Source organism: Rhineura floridana, chromosome 1 (genome assembly GCF_030035675.1).
Source record: "Rhineura floridana isolate rRhiFlo1 chromosome 1, rRhiFlo1.hap2, whole genome shotgun sequence".
NCBI lineage: Eukaryota > Metazoa > Chordata > Lepidosauria > Squamata > Rhineuridae > Rhineura > Rhineura floridana.
In genome coordinates this window covers 291,851,665-291,871,680 of record NC_084480.1, presented here as the reverse complement: position 1 = coordinate 291,871,680, position 20,016 = coordinate 291,851,665, and the positions used below count along the sequence as shown (strand labels likewise).

The 20,016-nt window shown below is 42.2% G+C and overlaps 1 protein-coding gene across 1 annotated transcript in view; it reads left to right on the top strand.

Moving 5' to 3' along the window:
- Positions 1–19,232, top strand: part of LOC133377502 (nardilysin-like) — a 68,558-nt gene extending 49,326 nt beyond the window's left edge. The window contains exons 26-31 of the mRNA XM_061611701.1: positions 656–708; positions 2,124–2,207; positions 9,227–9,317; positions 14,825–14,941; positions 17,691–17,780; positions 19,038–19,232. Coding sequence (XP_061467685.1) covers positions 656–708; positions 2,124–2,207; positions 9,227–9,317; positions 14,825–14,941; positions 17,691–17,780; positions 19,038–19,232 — 630 coding nt within the window. The remainder of the gene's footprint in view (positions 1–655; positions 709–2,123; positions 2,208–9,226; positions 9,318–14,824; positions 14,942–17,690; positions 17,781–19,037) is intronic.
- The last annotated feature ends 784 nt before the right edge of the window (positions 19,233–20,016 follow it).

Genomic DNA, 20,016 nt, shown 5'->3' with positions numbered 1-20,016 from the left:
ATTCAGTCCACGTTTTATGTGTTCCAGTTCAGCAGAGTCTGAAGCAGTTCCAGTCCAGGTTTTACACTAAACATTGGAGCTCCAAAGGCTAGACCTGGGGTCAGTTGCAAAGATTGCTTTCTGGTGTGCTTTTCTCATGCCTAATGCATGTTAGAGTGGTTTGGTCACCATCCTTCCCTACCCAGATTGTGTAGATGTTTGGAAGAATAATCCAAGCCCAGATTGTATCCAGTGTGGATCAGTCTCTATAATAGTTCCCCAGTGAAAGTCTTTCTACCTTCCCATTTTCTTTACCTTACTGGGATGCAGCATAAGATTGGCACCATATCAGGACCTTCTTCTAGGAACTGTGAATTTGCCAGTGAGACATGACTGGCTGCAAAATTTCTGTTGAACAGTAGCAAGTATTTCTCTCTCTAATGAGATAAAATGTCAAGATAGTACATGTGAACTGCTTATACATGTACCCATTTCTTTTAAAATGTACCTTAAGATACTTCAAATAAGAGAAACTACGGTATAAAAATATAGCTTTCAACACCTGCTAACCTTTTAAAAGAAGGAAAAACGAGTCTTCATGTTGAGATTTATTGTCTTTTGAATGGGTGTGGCTTGGATCAGATAAAACTCATGCAGAAATCATGCTGATTTTCAGATGCACATGGAGGAGCCATGCTTTGACTTCCTGCGAACCAAGAATACCCTTGGGTGAGTTTTCCATATCCAGAAAGGCTTGGCAGTAAATGTCCCATCGTATACAAGAATTCCAATGCACTTGATTTCTCTAAGTTCTTGCTGTTATTTAATATTAGATATAAATATGCCATATTATTAAATTAAATAATAATAATAATAATAATGTTTTCAAGTGAGGGGTCACCAAATTCTGTATTCCTGGGGGACACTTCATTCACCAGTCCAGAAATTTCTAGGAGCAAGGGAGTACTCAAATATTTTTATGTCAGAGATGACAAAGGTCTATAATATAGCTGGCATCTTCTACACAGGGATAGTCAACATGGTGCACTCCACATTGTTGGGCTCCAACTCCCATCAGCCCCAGTCCCAGGAATCATGGGAGTTGTTGTCCAGCAACACCTGGAGGGCACCACATTGGCTACTCCTAGCAATAAAGGCTTTACAGATTTGGACTGATGTGCTTGAATACTATAAGGTCATTAATGAGGTCGGGGGAGGAGGGCAGACTGGTGAATGAACTTCCAAAAAGATGCCTCCAATGAGCAAATTGGCAGTGAGCAAATTTGGAAATTTGTATGTTTCCAAAATGCACATCAGGCAACAATAAAGAAGATGTCATGATATTGCACACAGTCTTATAGGTGACATCCACAATTAGTCATGCTCAGAGTAGACCCATTGAAATTAATGGCATGAAGCTACTTAAATCCATTAATTTTACTGGATCTACTCTGAGTATGACTAATCTTGGATATTACCCACTGAATCATCTTTCAGCAAGTGAACTTCAGAGCAACCTCTTTACTACATCTAGATTCATATTTAGTATTAAATAAATAATAGTGGTAGTAGGAGGTTAAGTAAAGATGCTTTGGAGGGCAACTCCAGCCCATGGCCAGCCACACTAGGCTTTGTCCACATGCTACATTTGTCATGACTCCAATATGTATGGCAGTTCCAGAATCAGGGACCAAAACCTTTGAAGCTCTATCTGTCCAGCCATTTAATAATTTTGGTTTCATTGCAAACACAACACAAACACAGGGACGCCAGTACATGTAAAATGGTACCATATTGTACTTACTGTCATAATAAGTCAGCAGATACAAATGTTGCAGTAAGGGATACACAATTAGCCTAAAAAATAGAACTCATGTAGTTATAACAGCCAAACATGAAATAGACCCTGATTGTCTCCCCTTCCATTTAGGCAGCTGGCAGATTGAATGGCAGTAATGAAATCACTAGTTTAAAGCACAACTTCTAATGATGCAATCCAAACAAGTATTGTTTCCATACGCTTTAATTGAACATGTGGGAGAAGCAGTTTTGATGAATAGCTCCCATATAGTAGTTAGTACTTGTTAATGATCAGAAAAAATGACTTGTGCTTGTGGAATGTTATTCTTCTCCTTTGATTTAAGCTACCATGTCTACCCTTCCACAAGAAATACTTCTGGGATCCTGGGTTTCTCTGTTACCGTAATAACACAGGCAACCAAATATAAGTAAGTCTCCTATTGATTTTTTTTTAAAAAAAAGAACAGTTAAATTTAATATTATTGTTTCCATTCTAAGGTTCTATGTAGTTGAGACCTGCAGTTTTCCAAAAAACTATGACATGTTTAAAACATAAAATGCAGCCAAGAGGCGTCATATTTCCCATTATTCTCCATTACTAAAGTTTCTGCTGCTCTCTTCCAAAGCGCTTGAGAAGCTTAGTGTCTTTACTGACATGCATTTGCTTATTGATACATCATATGTTTCCTTTTATAAACTTTCTACATGAACTGCATGCCCTGTAAGAGACATGTGTGTTCTTTACGCCTGTGGCCATGGTGCAGGTGCAGTCCATCAGTGTTATGTCATATTAAAACTAGTGGAACAAATTCATTGGCAGCATTTGGACTATCATATCTCAGCTCAATAAACCTAGATAGGAACAAGGCTCGTGCTCCCACATAACTGCTTTGCTGCTTCCTTTTAGCAAGCTGGGAAACATAAACAGAAAGTCTTCAGTTAACTGTAGATCTCCATTACATCCAAACTGGGAAACTGTGGTTAACAAATTTCACATGAGCCAGAATATGAAACTTAAATCATTTTTGTTTTAAAGTTTGTTTACCTTTTAAATCGTGGCTTCAAACCCTGGCTTGTATGGAAGCCATTAACCATAGTTTCCCAATTGAGAATAACAGAAAACTATAGTTAACTGAAGGCATTGTGACTTCTTTATTCATATGAGTAAAGAGAGAGAACTGGCTGCATGCTGGGAAACAAGGTTATCATATATCTTGGCTTATTAAGCTGAGATGTTATTGTCCAACATGGCTGTTGTGATTAACAAGTCCAATTGCCTTAACAGAACTGACTTTAGCTGGATTAGAGTCTCTGTCTAATAAAGGTAAACTTTATTAGACTATATAGTTCATGAAATCCTTTATTTCATGTTACTTTGAAACATATGTGGAAGTGCTCAGACTTAATTCATTCCTCACATCATTAGTTAAAGGATCCTGTATTTGGTACAGCCCAGAAAGTTTCAGGGAGAAGAGATTTGAATTAAGGATGCTCAAAGTCTTTCTGAGAAAATTCACTAATGTTATCAAAACTCTCTTTGCTGCCCTCAAAAAAAATCCTCAGATACTTTGCCTGAACAAGAACTTCCTCACTGGTTTCAGAATATTGCTTGAAGACCAATATTCACAGGTCTTATCATATGCTCTTCCTCCCTTGATGTTTCACCCAAGCAAGAACCTTTCAGTTTCTCTTAAAATTTCAGGTTAGGCAAATTTGGTGGCAGCTCTACTTTGAACCCTTGTCTGAGTCACCTAAACCAGGGGTTACTAACCCACAGCCACAATACATATATGGCCTACCAAGAGGTTTTTGTGCCCTCCCCAACATTTCTCAGTGGTAAATTTAATAGCAGGGTTAGATTTTGTTTATAACTCCGCCTCCTAAATTTTTAAAAGGGTTTTGACCTTCCCAAACTGCTATAGGTATATGGGGGCATGTAATTCTGCCCCAATATGGCTTCTTTTTAAAGTAGCATTGTCTGTGTCTGTTGGTGGTTATGTTTAAGTTCATGGTGAGCAAAGCGTTCTTTGAGTTTACTTCTTCAGAGGGCTTCTGAAGGTTTTGTAAACACTCCTTGCTTTTGATTGCTGTTGAATATTCATCTCTCTTTGCCCCTTGTTTTTCCTACCTATGGACCTCTCCTTGAAAATGGTAAGATCAGCCAAAGTGCCTGTTCTGGAGAATCTTTAAGTGCAACTGTTTGTGTGTGGAGGGGTTCCTGTTTGTGCTTACGTTTCAACATCTCCCTTTCAAAAAAAAAAACACCTCTTCTCACTGAGGAGGTGAAAAAGGTAGGCAGCCAGGAGAGCACCAACAAAGAACAAACTGGCTAGGTTGGTTTGGGTTTTTTGGCCGAGAGGGCTTTGGAGCTAGAGCAGCTTCAAGCAGCTCTATTAGGCCCTGGTGGTTAGGCCTCACCTAACTGTTCTGGACACTGCACTTTAAGAAGGATGCAGACAAAGTGTTCTGGACACTGCACTTTAAGAAGGATGCAGACAAACTGGAACAGGTTCAGAGGAAGGCAACAAGACTGATCAGGGGACTGGAAACAACGTCCTATGAGAAGAGACTGAAAGAACTGGGTATGTTTAGCCTTGAAAGAAGACTGAGGGGAGATATGACGGCACTCTTCAAGTACTTGAAAGGTTGTCACATAGAGGAGGACCAGGATCTCTTCTTGATCCTCCCTGAGTACAGGACAAAGATTAATGGGCTTAAGTTACAGGAAGCCAGATATCGGCTGAACATCAGAAAAAACTTCCTAACTCTTAGAGCAGTACAACAATGGGACCTAGAGGCATTCAAGAGGCAGCTGTACAGTCACCTGTTAGGTATGTTTTAACTTTGATTCTTGCATTCAGCAGGAATTGGACTCTATGGCCTTCTAGGCCCCTTCCAACTCTACTATTCTATGAATAGCTGGGAGGGATGAGTGTGCATGTGCGTGCGTTAGCTGTTCGTCTCCCTGCCTCAAATGTGTCTGTGTGTTCTGTGAGTGTGCAATTGTGTGCCCATGTGAATGTGTGCACACACTGGCATGTGGTCCTCAGAGGTGTGGTCAATCCTCAATGTGGCCCTGAACCTGGAAAAGGTTAGCCACACCCCCAGTGTAAGCCCTACACCCCACCCATTGCACCAGATTGGCTGTCAGGCTTGGGAGTGTTTGGCCAAGGACCCCAGATGTGTGTGTTTCCAGCATACTTGCATCTTACCTTCAAAAGGCATGATGCAGATGTTGAAAGGATGGAGACCATCTTTTACTTGATACCCAAATCTTACAAAGTTTTTCCCCAGTCTTCATTTGGTTTTGCTACAGCCTGAGTCAACAAAGGCTTGAATCCAGTAAACTTCACTCCCAGTGGCAGGAGCGTTACCTCAGGTGATACGCCCACTGGTGGAGGTCGGGAAGAAGTGTTGTGGAGGATTGGACCCTCCATAACAATGTGGGAGGTAGGGCTGGGGAAAGGAAAATAAGCAACAGTTGCCTCCCCACTCCCCCAATTGGATACCCACACTGGATCAAAACCCTTCCATGCATGGAAGGAGCCTAGAAAGTTCTAATACAACAAATCCAGAGAAACAAAATCCTGGGATTTTTTTCACCTACTTGATTGCCTGTCCTGCAGCATACTAAACAAAAACCCTGCATTTCAATTTTCAAATGTGTCTAGCTGTCAACCCCAGAATTTAAAACACCTGTTTCTTCTATGTACTCTAAATATGATTCTTAAATGTTAAAGTCTTAATTGAGTAGCTGTTACAATTAATCAATTAACTGAACCAAGACCAACAGTGCAGGAGTTTAATTGAAGTTCTCGCCTATGAAAATATGTTCAGTATTGGTAATATAAAAACCCAAGTATCTTTATATTCAGGCAGTGCATTTGAGAAGAATCTTCAAGCAACAAATTAGTTCCCTATTGTTTATTTGAGAGAAACTGTTATCTTAATTAACCAGCTGTGAAATATTATCTCTGTTGAATACAATACATTCCACATGAAGCGCTACTATTATTTACTATATAAGGCCTGTCAGATTCAAGGTTCTCAGGCCTAGCAGGTGCTTGATCTACCAAATGTTTCAGGCAGCTCTGGTTTTCACAGGTTCTTTGCTTCCTTGTAGATTGTTGAGGAATTCAGTCTTCGTGAATTCTTATATGAAAGTTTATTGTTTGCTTAGAATCAGAAAATAGTAGAGTTGGAAGGGGCCTATAAGGTCATTGAGTCCAACCCCCTGCTCAATGCAGGAATCCAAATCAAAGCATTCCCTACAGATGGCTATCCTGTCCAGCTAACTCTTGAATGCCTCCAGTGTTGGACAGCCCACCACCTTCCTAGGTCATTGGTTCCATTGTTGTACTGTTCTAACAGTTAGGAAGTTTTTCCTGAAGTTCAGCCGAAATCTGACCGCCTGTAACTTGAGCCCATGATTGTCCTCAAAGAACCAGTACTTGAAGAGTGCTATCATATCTCCCCTCAGTCTTCTTTTTCTCAAGTCTTAACATGTCCAGTTCTTTTAATCTCTCCTCATAGGGCTTTGTTTCCTGTTCCCTGATCATCCTTGTTGCCCTCCTCTGAACCTGTTCCTGCTTGGTTTGATTTAATACAGGGGTTCCCAACTGTGGTACAAGCTCCATTCAGGTGGTCCATGGTAGATCTGCACCAAGTATTGATATTGTATTTTAATGCTTCTTTTATTTCTTAGATTGTATCTTATTGTATTACAATTTGACTTCTGTGCAATTTATCCCTGTACAAGAAATAAAAGAAGCAATCACAATACAATTAAAAATCGTAACCATCTAGCACAGTGCATTACAATTGCTGCTGCACTAAAGGATCAATTTCTTGCAAACATGGGATGAACATCATGTGGCACTTATAAAGTACCTGTTCTGCAGATCTAAGCAGTTGAGTGGGCACATATGGGGTGAGGTGATTCTTCAAGTGAATGGGTCCCAAGTTGTTGAGGGTTTATATACTACTGTAACACCTTGAATTTGGACCAGTAACAAATTGGCAGCTACATCTCTGTGAATGGGTGTTATATGCTGACATGGTCTCCCTCCTGTCAGCAATCATGCTGTAGCATTCTCCATTAGCTGCAGCTTCCACACCAAATAGGATGACCTGATTAGCCCTTCTCCAACTAACATTCAGATTGGAACTTAGCTGGATGTTGCTCTTCTTCATAATGTTGCAATGCAGCACTCAGCACTTTTAAGTGTATCAAAAATGCACATTTAAATGCATATTAAATACATTATTCATTTAAATATGAAAATATGTATTTTGTTATTTTCATTCACAATTACAGAGGAAACAGAACATATTTATGGGTTAAAAACATGTGAAAGTGGCACAGATCAGAAACAGGGATGGATGAATCTCTCCTGTCTCCAAGTTGAGTCAGTTTCTGCATGTTTTTATCCACCATTAATAGCCACTTTAAGCATAATCTTTTGGAGAAAGGCAGCATACAAATCAAATTAAGAAGAAGATTATGATGATGATCATCATCATTCTGTTCCATTCTGATTCCATATTAATATGCAAATTGTTTTTAACTCCTCTCAAAATATGTTTTAATATTTATTTAAAGTGGGTTGTATTCAATGTTAGTTCTACTTAAGTAGACCAGTTGAAATAATGGACACAACAAACTTACATCCATTAGTTTCAATGGGTCTGCTCTCAGTAGAACTTACTGAATACAACCTGCTGTATTTTCTCTCAAAAATACTGTCTAAATGTCTTATTTCCTATGTTTCAGCTGCCAAGAACTATGTTGCAGCTTCTGGAAAAGGGTGAAATCTAATGGGTGGCTACATTCTGGAATACAAATTGGTCCTCAAACACACATTCTTAACCAGAAATAGACAGATTCACCTATCTCTGTTTCATTGGGTGACCTTTTTAAGTGAAATTAAAATATGTCATAGTCCATTCTCTTTTGCTAAATATGTTCCATTCCCAGCTAATTTTTACCCAGAGTGGACCTACTGAAATTAATGTACTTAAGTTAGCCACATCCATTAATTTCAATGGGTCTATTTTGACTAGAACTAACATTGAATACAACCAATAGATCCTCAACACAATTGGCCAGATCCATTGTCCTCTTTTTGCTGCCAGGTGTACACACAGTTGCCCATTCAGTGCTGTGGATGGAACAGTTCAGCACACATAGAGCTGTCACCTTAAGAACATAAGAACCTGCTGGATCAGGCCAATGGCCCATCTAGTCCGGCATCCTGTTCTCTCAAGGGCAAACCAGTTGCCCATGGGAAGCCCACAAGCAGGACCTGAGTGCAAGAGCACTCTCCCCTCCTGCAGTTTCCAGCATACATCTTAATTGAAGTGATTTGTGAAGCGATTTGTGAGTTGGGTTTTTATGTGTGTGGGAGAGAGGAAAGACATCTGAAGAAACCATCGTTTAAAAAGTGAGGGAGGCCAAACCAGGGAGCTCATGCCATCAGTAGGCCTAAGAAGACTATTGCTCTATGGGTTGTATTCAACATAGCACAGAGGCAATTGTTCTATCAGCACAAGGATTTCTCCTTGCGCAACAGAACAATCTGCCCCTCTCCTCCCCCTGCATGCTACCTAAATCTGTTCTGGAGGTTCCAGAGCAGTTTTGGAAATGGTGTGGGGTATGTGCAGTGGGGGAAGAGGAGGAATCCCCCTTGTGCTAGCGCTAACTAGCTAAAAGTTAGTTGAATACCACCCTGTATTTTATACCATGCAAACTGGTATTATACAGGCAGCCACCAACTAAATACTCCCAACCCCCTGACATACTTACCCAGTGGCAACACTGGTGATATAATTGGCTGGGAGCTGACCATTTCAGCACTTCCACTGAGTAAGCCCACTTACTTGCAGGAGGATGCTGGTGGCTGTATCATTGGGAGCTCAGGAGAACATAAGAAGAGCCTGCTGGAACAGACCAGTGGCCCATCTAGTCCAGCATCCTGTTCTCACAATGGACAACTAGCTCAAGCAGTGGAGAGGAGCACTGGGGGGCAGTCTGCATTGGGGTGCAAAAACTTGGGTCACATATAGCAGTGGCTAAGGGCAAACTAGACAAACTAAATGGTATTGTCTAATACAGTTGCTTTTAGAAAGGCAGCAAAGAGAATATAGGAGTCAGGCTATTGGTCCATCTGACTCAATATTGCCTACACTGGCTGGAAGCAGCTCTCCAGGGTTTTCCCCAGCCCCACCTGGAGATGCCAGGGATTGAACCTGAGACCTTTTTCATGCAAAGCAGAGGCTCTACCTCTGAACTTTACATACATACATTTTTATATGTGATATGATATATTATTGTTTTTAGGTGGTCTTTTTAGCAACCTTGGAAACAGTTAGTTGAAAGGCAGTTCACAATGCATTTTAGCTAATAAATAAATGCTGAACTTCTTCATGATACCATTAATACTTTTAGCACTGAATTAGTTGATAGAAAAATAGAAGAATTCCTGTTGTACTTTGAGGAAAAACTCCGGAATTTAACGGAAGAAGAATTCTTTGCTCAGGTAAGGCTCATGGCTTGTTTTATGCTGTGCATTGCATTGAGTTGAGGGTGATTTAAGCAGTGAGCCTCTACACAGAGAATAATAATAATAATAATAAAATTTTATTTCTAAGTCGCCTACCTGGCCGAATTAATGGCCACTCTAGGCGACGTACAGAAAATTAAAATATAACATATAAATACAAATACAACATCAACTCTATTTAATCTAAACCCACCCACATCTTTACAGAATATACTAGATTACCCAAAAGTCCCGTAGGCCCGCCTAAACAACCAGGTTTTCAATTCTTGGTGGAAGCCTACCAGGGAGGGGGCATGGCGAAGGTCACATGGCAGAGAATTCCAGAGGGTGGGGGCCACAACTGAGAATGCCCTCTCTCTGGTCCGCACCAGCCTAGCTGTTTTAACTGGCGGGACCGAGAGAAGGTCTTGTGAGGCTGATCTCGTCAGGCGGCATATTTGATGATGCTGGAGGCGCTCCTTTAGATAAACTGGACCGAAACCGTGTAGGGCTTTAAAGGTTAACACCAACACCTTGAATTGGGCCCGGTAAACAACTGGTAACCAGTGCAGGTCTTCTAGCACTGGAGTGATATGATCACGGCGGCAGCTGTTCTTAATCAACTGTGCCGCCGCATTCTGTACCAGCTGTAGTTTCCGGACTGTCCTCAAGGGTAACCCAACGTAGAGCGCATTACAATAGTCTAAGCGAGAGGAGACCAGGGCATGTACCACCCGTGGGAGCAGATGGACAGGAAGGTAGGGTCGCAGCCTCTGTATTAGATGTAATTGATACCAAGCTGCCCGGCTCACTGCCAAAACCTGAGCCTCCATGGACAGCTGGGAGTCAAGAATGACCCTGAGGCTGCGAACCTGGTCCTTCAGGGGCAATCTTACCCCATTTAACACCAGGTCAATATCACCCAACCTCCTCTTATCTCCCACAAGCAGTACCTCGGTCTTGTCGGGGTTCAGTTTCAGCCTATTACCTCCCATCCATTCACTTATGGACTCCAGGCACTTGGAAATGGTATCCACAGCCAACTCTGGTGAGGACTTAAATGAGAGATAGAGCTGAGTGTCATCCGCATATTGGTGACACTGCAACCCAAATCTCCTGATGATGGCCCCCAGCAGCTTTACATAGATGTTAAATATCGAAAGCCGCTGAGAGATCCAGGAGGACGAGGAAGGCATGTTCTCCCCTATCCAATGCCCTCCTCAAATCATCCACCTTGGCGACCAAGGCTGTTTCAGTTCCATGTCCAGTCCTGAAGCCCGATTGGAATGGATCTAAATAATCTGCTTCATCCAAGTGTGACTGTAACTGTGTGGCCACCACTCGCTCGATCACCTTGCCCAAAAATGGTAGATTAGAGACTGGGCGAAAGTTGTTCAACTCTTGGGGATCCAAGGAGGACTTTTTCAGAATGGGCTTTATTACTGCCTCCTTAAGGGCTAATGGCAGTGCACCCTCTTCCAAGGACGCATTTACCACTGCCTTGATCCCTTCGCTCAGTCTCTCTTTGCAGCCCACAATGAGCCACGTAGGGCAAGGGTCAAACAGACAGGTGGTCGGCCTCACAGTAGAGAGCACCTTGTCCACTTCCTCAGAGGGAAGAGGCTGAAACCGATCCCACTGGACCGGGATGCAACTGGCCGACTCTGGCCCACTTCCTGTGTCCATGGCGTACGGAATTGTGTTCTTCAGGCACTCGATTTTATCAGCAAAGTGTTTGGCAAATGTGTCACAGGAGGCTTTAGAATGCTCCAAGGGTTCCTGCGCAACCAGACCGACCAGGCTTCGGACCACTTGGAACAACCTCCTGGGACAACACTGTGCGGATGCAATAGAGGCAGCAAAGAAATCCTTCTTTGTTGTCTTTGTTGTCTTTGTTGCCACTTGATAGGCAGCTATTGCTGCTCTAACCAGTGTCCGATCGTCTTCGGAGCGAGATTTCCGCCACCGGCGCTCTAGTCGTCTCACCTCCTGCCTCAGACCCCGTAAGCGTGGTGTATACCAGGGTGCAATCTGAGTTCTATTCAGGGGGAGAGGACGTTTTGGAGCCACCTGGTCTATTGCCCTGGTGATCTCCCTATTCCACTCTGTCACCAGGGTTTCGACCGGGTGACCTTCTGACGGCTCCCAATCTCCCAGCGCATTCAGGAATCCCTTTGGCTCCGTCAGGCGTCTGGGATGGACCATCCTAATAGGTCCCTTTCCCCTTCGGAGGGTGTGCGGCAATGAGAGGTCTATGTTCACCATATAGTGATCTGACCATGACACGGGGTTCGAAGAAACAGCCCCCATTTTCAGAATATGTTGGAGCCCAGCTAATAGCAAGCTTAGGAACATAGGAAGAGGTATTTACTCAGAACATTTGTCTATGTAGTTCAATATTGCCTAAATTGATCTTGCTATGAGTCCTGCAAGACCTGCTTCTTGCTTTGTCTGGCCTATTTCCACCTGTCCTGGGAGGGTGGAGCCTTGACTAATTCCACCTCCAAAGGCTGCTACTGCTGAAGGTGCCAGAGTCCTGCAAGACCTACGCCCCTCCAGGGATGAATAATCCTTCACTTTTTGTTTTCCCAGTTTCTCATTTTTCCAATCTTAAATTCAGTTCTCCACATTTCTGCAGCAATTTGCAATTTTTTTAAAAAAAATCCTCAGCAAAATTAATCAGCATTTTAGTGTGAATTTCTCCTAAAAATACATTTTATGCAGTTTTGACTAATATACATATTTGTGCAAGAAATTGCCTCTAATAGAGTTTATTTTTGTATGTTATTTTCACTATATGAATTTTTAAGGACACTATCCCTATAATGTATGCATTTTTGCCTACATTGGTTGGAGAACTGTGTTGCAAAATTCAGAGAAGTGTGAATTTTAATAGATAACTGTGTTTCAGTTCACATATTTTCAAATGACAACTGAATTTCCCTCCCACCCCTATGCCTGCCTTTGTCTGGCCTATTTATACATGGCCTGAGAGACTCCAACTACTTCAGTTGCTCCGGATGTCTAGACACCATCAGGGTGGAGTATTGTTTTAGATTTGTTGCTGGGGGTCAAGGTTTAGTTTTGGGATTTAATAATGTTGTGCTATTGTCTGGACTGTATTCTTGTGTTTTTATGGTTAGATCATGTGGATTGTTTAATTTTATTGTGTATTTATTGAGATGTTTTCGTTAGATTATTGTTCTTGACTATTTACGTTGTATGATTTCTTGTAACTATTAGTGAAATTATGTAAACGTTTTGATGCTGTAAGCAGTCTTGAGCATGGTTTACTATAGAAAGGCACCATGCAAATAACAGTGATGATGATGATGATGACTAGCCATAGTTCTCCAGGATTTCAGACTCTACCAAGAGATGCTATACATCTTTCTCATCTCTGTGAGGAGATGCTATGGATCAAACATGGGTCTGCCTGCATGCAAAGTATGGCCCCTCCCCCAAAGAGTAGTGAGCCCATTGTTCTCTGCCGGATGGAGATTCTCAGTTGTATTCAGCGCCATGCAAGTGAAGTTCTGCTTGCGCATTGGGATTTTCCCTTCCTGTCCTCTCCCCACTCTACCCCCCCAAAAAAACTCTGCTCCAGAGGATTCCCCAATTCTTTGGAGCAGATTTTGAGAGTGTTCAGAGAGCTACAGGGAAAAGAAGGGGCAAGTCTGCTTTGATGCTACTCATTCTTTTTGCTCAACCCACTTAAACCCTAGGTAATTTCACATAAGCCACATGGTTCATTCTTTCATGGTTCATGGTACTTTCCACATGGTTCATTTTCTGTTGTGGTTATCACTCCTTGCTTGATTATGCAAAAGTACAGCACAGGTTTGTGAAACTGAACTGCTTCTATATGGTGGCAATGCACAGGTTATTTTTTTTTAAAAAAAAAGCAATCCCAAAGTAAAACATGTACAATGCAACAACTGATGACAACTGTACAAGTACAGCTCCTTTTGGTCTTTCTAGGATGCTGATAAGCATATCTTGAGATCTAGCTTGTGATCCAGCTAGTCTAAACAGAGTCCTCTTCAGAGTCTCAGATTATATGTACCTTCTTTTGGAGTGCATTCTATTTATTTATGGTGCTTGTATGCCATTTTTCAGGGCAAGCCTCTCAAACATTCACAAAAGGTTCTAAAAGCAACAATCAGCTACTAAAAAAAGATGAGTACAATAAAAACAGGAAAGCAGTGCAGCCGGAAAACTAAAAGCCAGATAAGACCACCCATCTCTGGCTACAACCCTTCCCACATTTGGTATGCAGCCCCTAACAGATTGCCCCCAAGGGAATGGGGCCCTCAACAGAAAAAAAAGAGTCCACCCTGACCTAGGTAATTGGAAAAGATACTGAACAGTTTTCATTGCATAGGACCTAGCAAAGGACACAGAGTGGTGCAGCATTCAGATGAGGATGGAGGACACCAGTACAATACTGAAGGATGCATATATGTTGGAGCCTGGTTGAGTCATAGCATTTTTTTAAAGGAGGTGAATTCTCCCATCACATAGCCAGAAGGGCCCTGACACAAGATCATTTGTGCAGTAATTAGATTGCATCACCCCTCTTTGAAGAAAGTTCCATAACACTATTATACATTTGCTAAGTTCAGTTATGAGGTTAAATAGTGTTATGAACATGGGGGTTGGAATGGATGATTCCTGTGGGTCCCCTTTCCAGCCTCTGATTTGGAATTCTGTGCCTCGGGGCTGGCTCTGCTGGCCAGATGAATTTCTTTTGTTAAACAAATACAGTGGCCAGGTAGGATAATGGGTCTGTCAGTTGCCCAGCAACTGGTGAATGGGCCAGGAAGACCCTTTTGTCATTGAAACTCTTCAGGAGAACCTTCCCCCCCCCCCGTCCTGGCTGCTAGCAGAAGTTTGTGCTTAGAGTTTTTTTAGGATGGTCTAGACTAGAAAGGCTGTTAACTGGAGGCAGGCAGACAGACTGGCTCTCTGCACCATGGCATTTGGGGTGCCTCCTGTAATACAGATGGAAAAGCCGGATATTGGACTGCTGATGCCTTGAACACCCTCCACCTTAAACTCAGGTGTAAATTAATAAACCACATTTCATAAAGACATTGCAGTCTCCGCTGGCCTTCTTCCCAAAGGAAACCAAACCCTGGAGGAGCGCAGGGACCCTGGAAATCTCACCACTTGGAGACTGGGGAGGCGCGCAACAATATTTTGCTGTTGCACCCTAATTTCATTGTGCTGGTATTCTGTCCCTAACCATTGTTGCATGTTTGCACAGATTTTGCCCACCTGTTCATTGCATCAGGATATAAAAAGTGTGCTAGCCACTTAATTCAAATCACAATGAAGTTTGAAAGAATGCCTTGGAACTAGAAACAATGTGCATGGCAACACACTAGCTTTGCTTTGAGACATATAGAGTTTTACAGAAACGTTTTGGGAGCAGAATTTTGTCACTTTCTCATAAACAGAGATATTCCTATGAGAGCAGTAAGGAACAGCTTGTTTTGTAGGTCTCTGCTCTAATAACGCTTAAGCAAACTGATGATTCCCATCTTGGTGAAGAGGTGGACAGGAACTGGAATGAAGTGCTTACTCAGCAGTACTTGTTTGACAGACTTGCCCGAGAGGTAATAAATTAAGAACACTGCTAGTCTTAGTCTCTTGATATTTGTTTGTTACATCTTATGCACAGCATAGATAGATGGATGGATAGATAGATTAAATATAAGCTTATTATTATTATTATTATTATTATTAAAATTTAACCATTTGCAGTGCAATCCAAACTCAAGATCCACTGGGATGAACGAGTTTGGATGTGGTGGATCTTGGGCTTCCCCAGCTGAGTCAGAGATACATTGGCATACGTCCCTAACTTACGCTGGCTGGCATCAATCCAAAAAAGAGGGTGTTCAGGGGGGTGGCAGGAGTAGAACAGGGCAAGGAGAGACTTGCACCTCTTCCAAACCCCTTTCAGCTCAGTCATGTGACCTAGCAGCCCAGAGGAACTTAGCCAGCAAAAAGGGTGGTATAACTCAAATTCGTCCTGCAAATAGTTTTGCACAGGGGTGGTTTACACCAGCATAATTTGAATGTAAAATTACCACCCTCAAGTTGATTCTGACTTATGGCGACCCTATGAATAGGGTTTTCATGAGGCTGAGAGGCAGCGACTGGCCCAAGGTCACCCAGTAAGCTTCATGGTTATGTGGGGATTCGAACCCTGGTCTCCCAGGTTGTATTCCAACACCTTAACCGCTATATTTATGCTGGTTTTCTTTGGTTAGGATTTCTCTGTAAGTGACTTTCACCCTGGTCCACAAACCAGCTAGAATGGAAAATGGAGACTTAATTCACTTTGATCTATTGCCTTCATGAGAGCGGGATGGCTATGTGTCATTTGCTATATGGTGAGGACGTGGCAAAAAAAGGAAAGAACTGAGATCTAAGTTTCCTGAATCACGTTCTTGCAGAAAAACGAAACACACAGCTCTTCAAAAGTGAAAATGAACAGCTTGTCACATGAATATTCTCTTGGTATATGCCATGTGTGAGGCAGCTGCAACTGAGATCTTCAAGAAACCAAAATGTGGTTACTGGAGAAAATTTCTTAAATCTGTGTCAGATCTTCTCGTTCTTGGGATGTGTAGGAATAAACATCTCGTTTGCCTCTCATCTCCTGCCCCAAGTTGGGAAACTATTCTGGCACATGCTAACCTTATGTTCTTTTCTGGTGTTATATATCACAGCTGTGCACCAGTGAGAGTTGTCTGTCAGACAACTGAGTTTATTAATATGGGCTTTGTCTATTAACAGGATTATAAAGTATGACAAGTGTACAGGGCTATTGGAACTGTTGCACTGGGTGAGTTCCAAAATGAGAATCCCTGTAATAGGAGCACTGATGTGTAACAAGCCTCTATTATTTATGGAGAATTGTTAAGACATCCAGATCAACTCTTTTACTTGGGAGTCTTCCAACTAAGTGGCCATAGGACTGCAAGATAAACAATGAAGTATAAGGCTGTTCAAGGGATATCTCATCATACTGTGGAAAAAGTGAGGATGGAATGGAAGAATTCATGTAATGGCAGGGTTCAGTGGAGATAATTTATAGTGCTCGTGCATTGAACCCTCTATTAGGGCAATATCAGCATTTCCTTTTAGGTGAGGCACCTCAGTACTGGGGCCCAAATGCAATTCCTCCAGGCCTATCTGCCTGGCCTTCCCCAACCAAGCTAAACCTCTTACTTAGTCGTAACCCTCACCAGCCCTACTTCTGCAGGTACTGCAGGTAGGAAAGAGAATTTGCACAATTCTTCATAGAGGGATGCAATCCTTGCATAGAGACAAGAAGCAAACCAGAGAGAAGGCTAAGCTAGAACGTTTCTCCACAATACATTTTTATGTGCCGATAATGGTTTCATGTCTCCTAATTGGTTTACATTTTACATAATGATTGACATAATTATTATCCTACCAAAGTATAAAAATCAGTTTTTAAATAATAAAACCAAAATGAACAAATGCCAGTGTGAAACCATCAGCACATCCAATCAAGAATACCAGAGACTAAGAAAAATAACAAAGGGGTTTAACTATCAAAGGCAAGAACAGTCAACCATGTGCCTTCAAAAACATCCCTGCAGCCTGAAACAGTGAAACCGAAGAACAGTGCCACCCCTCATCTGTGTTTGATGTGAAATAAGGCTTAGATCTCTTTCACATGGCCCCCATCCACCAAGTCTTTGTCAAAAAATGCTCAGCCTCTGCCAGGCCCAGCAAGCCTCAGCACAGATGTCCGTTTAGCATGCCACCATGCTGAAGTCTGCCCATGCTGGCAGCAGTCAGATGACTTTTCAACATGTGCTGGAGGGCTAGCGTTTATTTCAGGCATCAGATTGCTTCCTTGACCCTCAAGTGGTAGTGCATGCTGAGGGCAGTTCTGCTGAACCAGTGTGGTATAGTGGTTAGAGTATCAGGTTGGGACTTGGGAGACCAGAGTTCAAATCCCCGCTCAGCCATAAAGTTCACAGGTTGATCTTTGGCGAGGCACTTTCTCTAAGCCTAACCTACCTCACAGGATATAATCAGGAGGGGGAGAACCATGTTTGTATGCTACCTTGAGCTCCTTGGAGGAAAGGTGGGATATAAATGTAATAATAATAAACTATATACTGAGAACTTTGTCATGTTCTTTTCCCCACAGAAACAGCAAATGGCATTTTCATTCTCTGCTTTTGTTTGAAAACTTAAGGGGGCAGCAGGGTTGGCTACAGAGTTGCATTAGGATGGGAGATCAATTTGTTTATATCACAAAGTTTGTGTAGTAATACTTGGAGATTCTAAGATACTCTGTTTATGTATGACCTATAGATTGTAGCACTGAAGAGCTTTACTAAATCCCATTTGCTTGATTGGTTCCGGACATTCAGGGGCAGGAACAGGAGAGTGTTGAGCACCCATGTGAGTATATCTTAAATTAGAGTGCATGCTCCCCCCCCCAATAGATATGTATGTATGTGGAGGAGCATCAATGGATGCTTCATTTTTTAGATCAGGTGTGGGGAACCCAAGCCCTGGGAGTTTGTGTGGGAGATGAGTAGGTTCTACTTTGGACCCTTAAAAGGGATTGCAACTCACTTGCATGCACACATCAAACTAAACTCAGCACTCACCGCTCACATAGGAAACTGTCTTATCCTGAGTCAGACTTCTGGTCCATCTAGCTGAGTATTGTCTACACTATCTGGCAGCAGGATTTCAGACAGCCCTACCTGGAGATGCTGGGGATTGAACCTGGGACCTTCTGCATGCAAAACATATGATCTCCTCCTGAGCTGTAGCCTTTCTCCCACCCACAAAAATCAAAATAAATAAATATTCCATACCTACGTACTCAAAAATCCTTATGATGATATTTGCATCAGAGCTCTACAACATTGATTTGGTTGTTTTTACAATTTAATACATGTTTTCTTCCTTGTCATGAACTTTGGCTTTGAAAAAAGAAACACAGTTATTTGAACACATTAAGGAAATGCTCCCTACTTTTATAGTATTATGAGCCCCTCATATTTTTTGACTGACTTAAATCCATACAAACCAAAGCAGTGCAATTTTAAATTTTGCTGAATAAAGACTGCAGTGTCTTAGAAATAAATCTCAAACATGGAAGTTCCTCCATCAGTTCCTTTATAAATTCTATGTCTGGGGTAGCCAATGTGGTGCCCTCAAGATGCTGCTGGACTCGACTTCCCATCAGCCCCAGCCAGCATGGCCAATGGAGAGGGGTGATTGGAGTTGTCCAACAACATCTGTAGGGCACCATGTTGGCTACCCCTGTCCTACATTGCTAGAAAAAGTTTGCAGGTGGGGAATGTTTTGGGGTTTTGCACTGCAGATGCTTGCCATCTTGAGATTCAGTGAATTCATCTCCAGATTGACCTCATGGCATCTCCCCTGCAAACTTGTTCTATGTTTATTGAATTTGTACATCATGAAATCAGTTTGCAGCCGGTAACCCAACAGTTTCGGGCCAGTTTATGATAGGTGAAAGCGTACTTAGTTTATTCAAGTATCGTCTGTTGATAGGAAGTTAGACAGAAATGTCATAACGTAATGTAAGGGGTTGTGTTTGCAGGAAACCAGACTTTGTTTAAGCTTTTAGAATCCAGATATTTGCTGCCTTCTTGGGTAATTGCTTGGCCTTTGCATTTTCAGGTGGTTGGATATGGCAAACAGGAAGGGGACTCCGATTTTGCACATACCTCCAAATCTGAGGGGTCTGTTTTTGGCAAAACAGCTGACCTAACTTTTTTACCCTCTTCTCCTCTGTTGAATTTCCCTTCTGTTATGAATATCCGAGCTTTCACCTCAACACTTAATGTTCTTCCTTACCACAAAATACTAAAATAAACTTGCATCAGCTTTGCCCTCAAGCTTGTGTGTGTGTCATGTTTTCATGGTATTGTATCCATAGCGCAGAGGTGGCCCTTCAGATGTTGCTGGAGTCTGAGTCCCATCATCCCCGATCATTGGCCATGCTGGCTGGAGCTGATGGGAGTTGGCATCCAACAACTTCCTGCCATAGTGTCTCTTCTTTTGTCTCTCAACAGTCCAGTTCCCATGCAGGCCATTTCATGTGAAGTGAGAAGCCAGGGTAGCAACCAAGTTCAAAATGCCACATGAGGGCCCACTGATGTCTTGGGGGAGGGCTGGAGCAGTAGGGATGATTTTGATTCATTTTCTTATTTTTCCAGTTTTAAGTTCAGTTCTCCACATGTCCAAATGAGTTTGCGATTATTATTTTTACTTCTTCATGATGAAAATTCATCAGTATTTTAGTGTGATTTTTCTCCTAATGTACATATGTTTGTATGCAGGGCAGCTGACAGACAAGTAGAAAAGGTCCATTTCTACCAGGCCCAGGGTCATCAGGTGCCCAAGCTCTTAGCTTTCATTTTTAAAAAAGAGTAAGTTTCTAAGTGCTCTGGAACAAAAGTTATACACCAAAATGTGAACCGCCACTCCCCACAGTTTCTATGAAATGAGCTAACCAGCTGCTTCAATCCCTGCCCTTTCAGGTTTTAGCCAATGAGTATAGTTGTGATTGACTAGGGATTTGTTGAACACTAAGCAATAGCTAGCAGGCCTTGGAAGTATTGAAAAGTGCTGCCTTGTCCTGCTTGCCTCTGCAAAT